General features: G+C 38.8%; 1 protein-coding gene across 1 annotated transcript in view; it reads left to right on the top strand.

Annotated features, from left to right (window-relative positions):
- Positions 1-11,981, top strand: part of Cep192 (centrosomal protein 192kDa) — a 129,975-nt gene that overhangs the window by 48,559 nt on the left and 69,435 nt on the right. Inside the window, exons 15-18 of the mRNA XM_013027142.1 lie at positions 1,998-2,124; positions 4,750-4,880; positions 6,304-7,126; positions 7,216-7,358. Coding sequence (XP_012882596.1) covers positions 1,998-2,124; positions 4,750-4,880; positions 6,304-7,126; positions 7,216-7,358 — 1,224 coding nt within the window. The remainder of the gene's footprint in view (positions 1-1,997; positions 2,125-4,749; positions 4,881-6,303; positions 7,127-7,215; positions 7,359-11,981) is intronic.

The following is an 11,981-nucleotide window of genomic DNA, read 5'->3' as shown; positions in this document are numbered from 1 at the left end:
CAGTGGTAGAGCACATGCCTTGCATGCCAGAGGCCCTGGGTTCGATTCCTCAGCACCACATAAGCAAAAAGAAAAAAGCCGGAAGTGGCTCTGTGGCTCAAGTGGTAGAGTGCTAGCCTTGAGCTGAAGAGCTGACGGACAGTGCCCAGGCCCAGAGTTCAGGCCCCACAACCGGACCCAAAAAAACAAACAAATAAACATAAAATAAAATATATATTTTTATTATAAAGATACTGTACAGAGTGGTTACAGTTACATGAGCAAATTAATGAGTCAGTTTCCTATCAAGCATTGTTATTTCTCCTTTGTTTTTCCCCTACCAACTCTTTCCTCCCCACCTTCCCCCCACTCCCAAAGTTGTAAAGTTTGTTTTCAACATAGTGTCTTGTACATCTCATTGTTACAATGGGTCATCCTGTATCCTTATTTCAGCATTTTGTTATTTCCCTTCCCCTCCCCACATTAGAAAAATGCAGGACACGGGAATCAAATACACTGAGAAAACAGGGGTTATATCATGGGGGAAGAACATACAAAGAAACAAAAAAAATCACATAGTACATTATAAGTACATTAAAAAGAACAAGAAAGATAAAATCTCTGTGTCCCTATCTTGGGGTTCATTTTGTTTAGTATCAGGTTATGTGGTCATATGTACATAGCTTTTGACCTCTTCTGCTTGTCTTAGACATATACTAGTTATTGCAGATAAGAAAAACATGGAACCTATGTTTCTTTGAGTCTGGCTTACTTCACTTAATATAATTTTTTCCAAGTCTTTCCATTTCCTAACAAATGGGACAGTGTCATTCTTTCTGATGGAGGCATAGAATTCCATTGTGTATATATATATATACCACATTTTCTTGATCCATTCATCTACTGATCCTCAACCTTCTGAGTAAAGTTGTGTCTGAATTCTTTCTTACATGAACAAAGCACTAAATATTGGGAAAATAGATGTTATTCAGAATTTTTGACAATTATAAAATTTTATACTTCGAATGATTGCATCAAGGAAATTCTCAGTGAAGATTAATAAAAAGTTAAGTGCACTTAGTTAATTCATACTTTGTGTCTATCATGAGAAGGTAGTGAGAACAAGAATTCCATATTCTGCTTGATTGTAGAACTTTCTGAAGTCAGTAGGAACATATCTAATCTTTACATATATTTTCTCAGATGTGTTTATTCTAGAATAAATAATATAGAATAAATACTACTATATTCTGTACTGTCAGTTCCCTGAGGTAGGGACTTTTTATCTTTTTTTCTCATTAAAATATTAGTAATAATTGGAGCAATACCTAATATATAGTGAATATTTAAGAACAATGATTGGAGAAATAAAGTGTCACCTCTGTGTTTTCCTTTTGTGCTCATATGCAGTTTAAACTCTGTTTTTTTTTGTTTTGTTTTGTTTTTTTGGGTCTGGTCGTGGGGCCTGAACTCTGGGCCTGGGCGCTATCCCTCAGCTCTTCAGCTCAAGGCTAGCACTCTACCACTTGAGCCACAGTACCACTTCCGGCTTTTTTTCTTATGTGGTACTGAGGAATCAAACCCAGGGCCTCAAGCATGCAAGGCAAGTGCTCTACCACTGAGCCACCTTCCCAGGTCCGCGGTTTAAACTCTGGGCCTTACTCCCAATCCTTTCTTGGTTTGTTTGTCGAGTTTTTGCCCAGGGCTGTCCTCAGATTGCTATTCTCCTAATCTTCACAGCTGTAACTGGGATAACAGTCAGGTACCACCATGCCCGGCATTGTATTGTTTAGTTCAGACTTCTTGGTAAGGCTAACTTATTTGACAGAGGTAGTTCTAATGATTAAATAATAGTTAATGTTAGGGAAGGAAATGGCTGCATTAATTTAAGGCTAAATGGAAAGAACAGTCTTGTTGAAGTAATTTTTCTTTGTTACCATTATTAGATAAAGGAATCTATAATTTCCCAAAGCTTTTGAACATTAGGTAACATTAATTCATGTTTAATTATTTTGTAGCCATCATTTGGTTATTTTATTAGATCACCAGAGGAGAGAGAACCTGTTGCTTTAATACAAAAATCTGATATATCAAGAGATAATTGGGAGGAAGAAATAGCTCATCCTAACCCGGATCAATTTTCAGGTAATTAAATGAAAAGATTTTTAGGATCTTTTTTTAGGAACAGTATTGGGGTTTGAACTCAGGGTTTTACACTTGCTATATGGATGTTCCTCAATTTAAAACTATTCCTTCAGCCTTTTTTGTGCTGGTTATTTTTGGCATAGAATCTCATACCTGGTTCTAGATCTATCTATCTATCTATATATATATAATTTATGTATTTATTTAATTTTTGTTGGTCATTGGGTTGAACTCTGGGACTGGGCGTTCTTCAGTTCAAGGCTAGCACTTTACCACTTGAAACACAGTACCACTTTCAGTTTTTTAGTGGTTAATTGGAGATAAGCGACTTATGGACTTTCCTGCCTGGGCTGGCTTTGAACCCCAATCCTCAGATATCAGCTTCCTAAGTAGCTAGGATTATAGGCGTGAGCCACCAGCACCTGGCTACTAGATCCTTTTAGTTGTACTTTCTCACATATTTTGGCTGACAGGGATGTGCCTAGCCATTGACTGAGATGGAGTCTGACCTTCATAAACTTTTGCTTTCGCTGGCTTCAAACCATGATGCTGTGGTCTTTTTCTCATTAAGAACTAGGATTACAGTATTGACCCATTGTGCCCAGCTTTTTTTTTTAATGTGTAATGTAATTATTTTTGTGATAATGTTCTTTATGGATTACAATGTACAGATTATGATTTTTCAATTTTGATTTTTACATAATTTCACATTTCCTTTTTAATCAAAAGTTGAAGCAAGTCAGCTAAAATTTACCAAATTCTATTGCAGAATACTAGTGTTAACCAGGTGCAGTGATGATCTCTTGTTACCCCAGCTACTTGGGAGGTGGAGGTAGGAGGATTTCAAGTACAAGGCTTGCCCAGACAAAATTACTGGGACCTTGTCTCAAAAGCATAGGGGAAGGGCTGGGAAGGTGGCTCAGTGGTAGAGTGCTTTGCCTTGCATGCATGAGGCCCTGGGTTCGATTCTTTAGCACCACATAAGCAGAAAAAGCCGGAAATGGTGCTGTGGCTCAAGTGGTGGAGTGCTAGCTTTGGGCTGAAGAGGTGTGGGACAGCGCCCAGGCCCAGGGTTCAGGCCCCATAACCAGCAAAAAAAAAAAGCAGAGGGGATAAAAACAAACAAAAAGGGTTAGAGGGGCTGGGAAGGTAGCTCAGTGGTAGAGCGCTTGCCTTGCATGCCTGAGGTCCTGTGTTCGATTCCTCAGCACCACATAAGCAAAAAGAAAAAAGCCGGCAGTGGTGCTGTGGCTCAAGTGGTAGAGCGCTAGCCTTGAGCTGAAGAGCTGAGGGACAGCGCCCAGGCCCAGAGTTCAGGCCCCACGACTGGACCCAAAAAAAAAAAAAAGGGTTAGAGGCATACATCAAGTAGTTGAGCATTTGCCTAGCAAGCCTGAGGACCTGGATTCAATTCTCAGTTCTGCAAAACAACAACAAAAAACTACTACCAAAAAAACACCTCAAATGGACTAGTTAACTATAAGTATTGAGCTACTTCTTTTTGCTAATACAGGTGTCATGTGAAGTTGTGTAAGATATATTCCTTTTTTTTTTTTTGTCCAAGACAAGTGCTCTACCACTTGAGCCACATCTCCACTTTCGGTTTTCTGGTGGCTTATTGGAGATAAGAGTCTTGTGGACTTTCCTGCCCAGGCTGGCTTTGAACCAAGATCCTCAGATCTCAGCCTCCTGAGTAGCTAGAATTATAGGTGTGAGCCACTGCTCCCAGCTTTGTATTCCATTTCTTAATGAAGAATTGGGATAGAATCTCTAGATACGTATAGTTAGTTCATTTTCTACTCTATGGAAGTATACACTTGGAACTACAGGCTTATTTCAAGTGGTAAGAGTGCCAGCTGTGAATGGAAAAGCTGAGGGGAGAGCACAAGCCCCTGAATTCAAGACCCAGTACCAGTATATATATATATATATATATATATATATATATATATATATATATATATATTTTAATGTGAAATTTTGAAACTGAAAAATATTAAATCAGTTAATGAGAATGCTTTCAAGGGAGAGATTAAAATCCACAATAGTCCATCAGATTTCTTCTTTGTCCAAGTGGCTATACACTTAAATAATCTTAGGACAACTGGTGCTTGGGATATTAAGATTCTTCCTTGACAGTTAATAATATATATATATATATATATATCCATAAAAATATCCATACACATGTATATATACATATACATGTATATATTTATTAACATCTTACATATTCAGTATCACTTCAGAAACAAAACAAATACAATTTCTGACGAACTAAACAAATTCTAACTTTTTTTTGGGGGGGGGGTCCAGTCATGGGGCCTGAACTCTGGGCCTGGGCGCTGCCCCTCAGCTCTTCAGCTCAAGGCTAGCGCTCTACCACTTGAGCCACAGCGCCACTTCCGACTTTTTTCTTTTTGCTTATGTGGTGATGAGGAATTGAACCCAGGGCCTCAGGCTTGCAAGGCAAGCGCTCTACCACGGAGCGCCCCATGGGCCTGGTTCTTGAACTCAGGCCCTACCACTGGTACCCAGCTCTGTTTTGATTACTCTTGATTTAGAATTGTTGCCAAGAGATAGTATAAACTTGTAAGTTGAATGTTTTTTTTTTTTTTCTTGTAGAAGATGTAAATGAAACATCCCAGGCACAGCTAAGTGAAGGATCAGTCACACTACAGGCAGAAACACTGGAGAGTATTTCACAAGTGGATGAACATGATATGACATTAACTGCCAATAAAGTCAAAACAGAGGTAGATTAAGCCTTTCTTAAAGGAAGTCTAAGATTATCTTGTTATAGTTTCTGAGTAAGACAATATCATTTGTGAAAAAATATACCATTGCATTTGTTTTATTTCCCTGGTTTCAATTTTCTTACAAGTTTCCTTTTAATGAAAAGAAAAATCCATTTCACTAATTTTGATATACCCACAAAGGAGTTTATAAAATACATCTAGTGAATGAATTATCACCATTTGTATACCCATATACAAGAAAGATTGCCCAGATACAAATACACAAGCCACTCATTGTCTCTTCTTATGGGATATCCTGCTCTATTTCTGTGGTCTACCAGCAAGAAAGCCAGCACCAGATGTAACTTGCATCTTTAGGGCTATGCGGGGGCAAACGAATATTTCCAATAGTTAAGAAACGGTATTTTTCTTCCTCCTCAACAGGATCGCATGACATTTAATATTGTTAGAAGATCTAAAGATTGCCTGTTCCTAAACATTTTTCTTTGCTTGTTTTTCTCTTGTACTGTTTTTCCTTACTAATAGCTAGAGCCCTTTTATATAAATATGGCAAATAACTTTTCCCTGTTTGTCACGGTTTTTGACTATGGCTTTTCCTCCAGGAGAAATTTAATTTATTCATGTAGTTCAACTCCCATGTTTTAGGTGATAGCAAGATTTTGAATGCAATGCTTAATGCTTGCTAGGCATATCCTCTGCCATTGGGCTATGTCTTTAACTCTTTGATTTTGCTATTTTTCAGGTAGGAACTTTCAGTTATGTCTAGACTGACTTGTACATCAACACACCTATTTATGCTCCCCAGAGAGCTGAGATGGCAGGAGTATATGGAGCCCAGTAATTTTGCTGGTTGAGATGGGTTTTTTGAGTTTTTTGCCTGGGCTGGCCTCAAGCCACAATCCTCCTGATCTCTGCCTTCTTCCTGAGTAGTTAAGAGTTATAAGGATGAGCCATTGTGCCCATCCTGTTTTTGAATATGCATATAAAAAAGAAACCATATAGCATGTATTCCTGCTTTACTTAATTTATTTTCACTTTTTTTTTTACTTGTTACATGAGAAAAACAAGTTCATTTTTCTTACTTTGTGTTAGTCTATTTTATGAATATATACAATTTACAGACATTTTCCTGTTGGTCGACAGTTGGGATACTTGGTATGTTAGAAAATTAGTTGTAGTTATTGTGTTAACAATACTATTATGTATTTTAATTTATAAATGGGCTTTAGTATATGCATAAATGTTTCTAGGAAAAGCAATATTTATACAGTTGGGTGTCGTCATTCATGGTATCAGGCAATCACTGGGTCTTAGAACATTTCTGTGTGGATAAAATGGGCTTCTTTAAATAAAGACTAAATATATGTACTTACCTGTGAAAGTAGAATAAGTTTATCTGGTGTAAATTTTCTCATTTTAGGATACTTCCTTCAGTAGTGTCAAACACAAGGAATGCAATGACTCACTGCATAATGATGGTGATTCTGTACTTAGGATCAGCACCATTGCCTCAGCAATTGCAGATGTGTCAGTGAGTGCTGATCCTGCCCAGCTTGTTGTCATGATGAAGGCACTTAGAAATAGAACCAGAGACAAGACTTCTTACCAAGATGATAACCAGAAGGGCCATTCCACAGTGTCTCATCCCTTACCTAATGACTTAGAAAAAAATAATAGGTACACTGCATTTGATATGGAAAAATACCTTAAGAAGACAGAAGTTAGTAGGTCTGAAGGTGGATTGGAAGAGTCTTCAAGGGCTGGCACATCTGATATTTGGAATTTATCTTTACCAAAAGAACAAACTATTCAAGACATCCATATGGTTGACTCATGTGCTACTAATATAATTATAAGGGAACCAAAAGAAAAGTTAGCAGCTATTTTTTGTGATGAAAATGGAGAACAGGGCAATCAGGAGCCACTTGGAACCGAAGATTCTTCAGGCTCAGTTCTTAAAATTACAAGAATAGTTGATACAAAGACGTGTTTCATTGACAATAATAAGTTGTCAGATATGCATAACAATGAGAAAGAAACTTCCTCAGTTTCTACTCCAATAACCAATAGCTACTCATCAGTAAGGAACCCCAGAATAACATCCCATTGCTTCTTAGAAGAGTATGAAGAAATACGTGAAAATAGAGAAAATCAGAATCAAAAAGAGTGTGTTAGTGAAGCAAGCAGCAGTGACAAGCATGTGACTTTTGAAGAACAGTGCAATGTCCCATCTGAAAGTGATGGTAAGTATCTAAGTGATTGACTACATTCACAAAATCATGCTTTTTTTTTTTTTTCTCTGTTCTTATTGGCAAATACACTTTTCTGATAGGTTTGAAAAATACCTCTCCTGAGCATGGTGGGTCTGGCTTACAGGAGGATCCGGAGAGCTTCAGGCCTTCTACCTCATCACTCAGCCATTCTCCTAGTGAAATTTCTGGAACAAGTTTATCAAGGTATGTGCTTACCTTGTTTGTTTGTTTTTTAAATAAAATATGTGCTCTGTTTAGAAAATTGGAAGTGTAAATTTCTCCTTTAGATTCCTTGCAAAGGTAAAAAATTAAAAAAATATTTTGTGACTTTTTTCTTTTTTTTTTTCTTTTTGGGTCCGGTCGTGGGCCTGAACTCTGGGCCTGGGCGCTGTCCCTCAGCTCTTCAGCTCAAGGCTAGCGCTCTACCACTTAAGCCACAGCGCCACTTCCAGCTTTTTTTCTTTTTGCTTATGTGGTGCTGAGGAATCGAACCCAGGGCCTCTGGCATGCAAGGCATGCGCTCTACCACTGAGCCACCTTCCCAGCCCCTTTTGTGAATTATTTCTGTGCAAACTTTTATGCTCTGCGATTTTCACTTATAATCATTCTCTGTCTACAAAAGTAATAATGTTGCCAGGATTTATGCCAATAATCCTAGCCACTCAGAAGGCTGAGATCTGAGGACGCAGTTTGAAGCCAGCCTAGGCACACAGATCTGAGACAATCTTGAGAGCTTGTTTGGAGGTTCTAGCAGGGGAGCGCAGCTACTCATATACCCTTGACCGAAGACCAGTCCTCTATCGGGGATGGTCGTCCTCTTCGACCGAGCGAGCACGCAACTTCGGGAGGGACGCACATGGAGCGGTGAGGGAGGAAGGGAACACCCGCCTAGCTGGTCAGATCAGCCAAATCAACCCTGGCGATCAATGGGGTGACAGATGTCATAGCCAGATCGCCCTCACATCCCTTAGACATTCTTTTCTGCAATTAACCAGCAAAAAGCTGGAAGGGGGGAGTATGAGGCTTAAGTGAAGAAAAGCTGAGTGAGAATTGAGGCCCAAAGTTCGAGTCTCTACCTGCAAGTGAAGTGTGCCCGTGCGTGTGCACACACAAAGTATATAAATCGATTTGTTTCAAAATAGTGGATTTCAGTGTTTTCTATTAACTATTTTACAAGCTGTTATTAGAGTTTTGCACATTCATTTGAAATGTGATGCGGGTTAGTTAGAACTGAGTACCAATGGAGAGGTTTGTCTTCCATGTTTCAGTGACTCTTTTGTAGATGCCTCATTTTGAGACAGTTTTTCATATACATTGACACTTACTTGACAGCCAATTTAATATTAAAAGCCATTTTGAGTCATTTAGCCCAACTAGATCTGAAGACCTTCTGGTGATGACATGTTATAGTATGCCTTAAAGCTTTGATTTTTCTCTCTTAAATTTTTTAGAGGAATTAGTTTACTATATCTGGAATGTGGGAGGAAAATCTAGGATTAGCCAAATTGTTTGCTTTTTAATTGACTATCTTCTTTAAAGATTTTTCCAAAGATGGCTCATTTTATTATCTCATAGCTCTATGTTGACTCACACTGTCACACAGTATACTTCTTTTGTTTAAGGAAAAACTTTTATCATTTCTGAAAATGTTTTTCCTGCTTTATTTCCTGCTGCCACTAGGAGTGAACTCCAGTGATGTGGATGTGGGATTCATTTTGATTTCTGTCTCATCCTCTAATTTTTTTTTTTTTTTTGCCGGTTGTGGGGCTTGAACTCTAGGCCTGGGCCTCTTTAGCGCAAGGCTAGCACTCTACCACTTGACTCATAGCGCCGCTTCTGTTTTTCTGGTGGTTTCTTGGAGATAAGAGTCTCACGGAGTTTCTTACCCAGGCTTGCTGTGAACCGTGATCCTCAGATTTCAGCCACCTGAGCAGCAGATTACAGGTGTGAGCTACTGGAGCCCGGCTCACCCTCTAATTTTATTTTTTAAAGTTTCTTTAAATAATTTTATTGTCTGGGGCTGGGAAGATGGCTCAGTGGTAGAGTGCTTGCCTTGCATCCATGAGGCCCTGAGTTCGATTCCTCAGCACCACATAAGCAAAAAGAAAAAAGCTGGAAGTGGTGCTATGGCTCAAGTGGTAGAGCGCTAGCCTTGAGCTGAAGAGCTGAGGGACAGCGCCCAGGCCCAGAGTTCAGGCCCACGACCAGACCCCCCCCAAAAAATAATTTTATTGTCTACCACTGTTACTTCATAGGCTCTGTAGATATGCAGTTTGTAGTAAAATATATAATTTATTTCACACTTACTTACAGAGTCCTTATTACATCTAAGTGTCTTAGTCTATTTTGGCTGTTATAACAAAATATACAATAAAGTCATGGCTTATAAATAATAGACTTTATTTCTCCCAGTTCTGAAGCTTAGAAAGTCTAAGATCAAGGTGCTGGCAGATTTAGTGTCTGGTGAAGGCCTGAATCCTACCTAGTTCACCTTTTTACTGTGTTTTCACTTGGTAAAAGAGACAAGAGAGTGCTCTAAGATCTCTGTTATATGGACACTCGTACCATCTACGAGAGTGCTGTCTTCATCTCTTAGAGGACCCACCTCCAAGTATCTTCACATTGGGCATTAAGATTCTACTTATGGATTTTGGATGGACACAAACATTCAAATGATGGCCTTAAGGCATTGTTTCAGCACACGAGAGACCACAGAAAATAAAATGACTAGAACAGAAAGTAGGGTGGGTCATTGGACCCTTCACTCCACCCAGAGCAGCCTGACTTCTGATCATCAAATAAGTAGATGGATATTCATCCATTAATGGATGGAAGTTTATCCATTTATTTGACTGTTTTGAGTCTACTCTCCTTAACCTTGAAATTTCTGAAATATCTCAAATGTGCAAAAATGAAGGGAACAATCACAATTTTGATTTTAAATGTCACCTAAAGGCTTGCATGCTTGAGGCTTGGTTACCAACCTGTAGCACTATATATAAGAGGTACTGTACTAGGAAATTTAAGAGGTAAAACATAGTGGAATCAGTTCAGATTAGGGAGGTATTCTTTTTTGTTTCTTGTTGGTCCTGGGTCTTGAACTCTGGGCCTGGGTGCGGTCCCTGAGCTCTTCAGCTCAAGGCTAGTGCTCTACCACTTGAGCCACAGTGCCACTTCCAGTTTTCTGAGTCTCATGGACTTTCTTGCCCAAGCTGGCTTTGAACTGTGATCCTCAGATCTCAGCCTCCTGAGTAGCTAGGATTACTGGTGCCCTGCTTTGGGGAGGTATTCTTTTGAAAGAGATACTGAAATTTTATCCTTTATTCGTCTGGTGACTTCCAGTTGCCATGAGGTAAGCAGCTTACTCTACTATGTTATCCTTACCATCATGTTCTCTGCCTTCTTGAGAGGTCTCAAGACAATGGATTGAATCATAAACTGAAACCTCTGAAACTGAGTCAAAATAAAGCTTGCCTTCTCCTGTTTATTCAACTTTGTCACAGTACAGGAAGCACGTAACCATGTACTGCCACTTACATTTGCTAAATATTAATAATCTAGTGTGTATATTTTAGCATCTTTGAAAATGAAATTGTTCCAAATGCTACTAGTGCATTGATCTTCAGGTTTGTTTTAACTACTCTAGGCCTTTGCATTTTGTTTTGTAAATCATAGAATAACATTGTCCTTTGAATTTTAAAGCTAATCTCTAATTTTGAACATTTTTCTCAATAATTTGACTTTGGTGAGTCCTGTCACCCTCTAATTTTTAAAGACACATTTTAATTTAAAAATATCGATTGGTTCCCACACACACAAAATTGCAGAAGGTGTATACAGAGGGCCTAGAATCCTTCACACCATTTCCATCATTGATTACATCATGGGTAATTACAGAGTAGAGTTCAATGTCAGTTTATCACAGGTTCACAAAGCTTCTTGTACAATCATAACTACTGATGATCCAGTCATCACAGTCATTTGGCTCTGCATTTCACTTTTATCAGCCTTATGATTTAGTGTTTTCTTCAGTGTATCTTTCCTCTTCTGTACATTTTGTTTCATTCTGTTATCTTTGGTTTAGACTTTCAAAAACATTTAATAAAAACTAACTTTTTAAAAAAGCATTTAATGAAAACTAAATTACAACATTTTTTTTTTTTTGGTTGGTCATGCGGCTTGAACTCTTGGCTTGGGCACTGTCCCTGTGCTCTTCAGCTCAAGGCAAGTGCTCTACCACTTGAGCCACTTCCAGTTTTCTGGTGGTTTATTGGAGATAAAGATTTTCACAGACTTTCCTGCCCATGCTGGCTTTGAACCGTGATCTTCAGATCTCAGCCTCCTGAGTAGCTAGGATTTCAGGCGTGAGCCACTGGCGCCCCGCTAAATTACAACCTTTAACTTGTGATCTTGCAGAAAAGATCTCCATGTTTACTAATGTGTAGAGTATACTGTAGGGTAATACTGAATTTTCTCATGAACTTGACATGTGGTCAGAGATTTTGAATGAGGAACATCATGTTATCTTTCTGAAATGGGTAACCTAGCTAAGCACCCGTACCTTCATCTCTCAGTCATGGGAAAAACCATGGGACTTAGTGTGAAAAAGGTCAAGTACACTAAATGAAAACTATTGGGGAATACAATAGGAAAGTGATCTTACATTGCTGACTTGCTTGGCATACATTCATGAAAGAATATATTGATGGTCTGTCTTGGAGCTATACCACTTTACATTTCTTTCTTTCTTTTTTTTTTTTGGGTCCGGTCGTGGGGCCTGAACTCTGGGCCTGGGTGCTGTCCCTCAGCTCTTCAGCTCAAGGCTAGCGCTCTACCACTTGAGCCA

The sequence above is a fragment of the Dipodomys ordii genome, unplaced genomic scaffold (genome assembly GCF_000151885.1).
Source record: "Dipodomys ordii isolate 6190 unplaced genomic scaffold, Dord_2.0 Scaffold100, whole genome shotgun sequence".
NCBI lineage: Eukaryota > Metazoa > Chordata > Mammalia > Rodentia > Heteromyidae > Dipodomys > Dipodomys ordii.
Note: the sequence above shows the minus strand (reverse complement) of the source record. Positions and strands in the feature narration are given on the sequence as shown.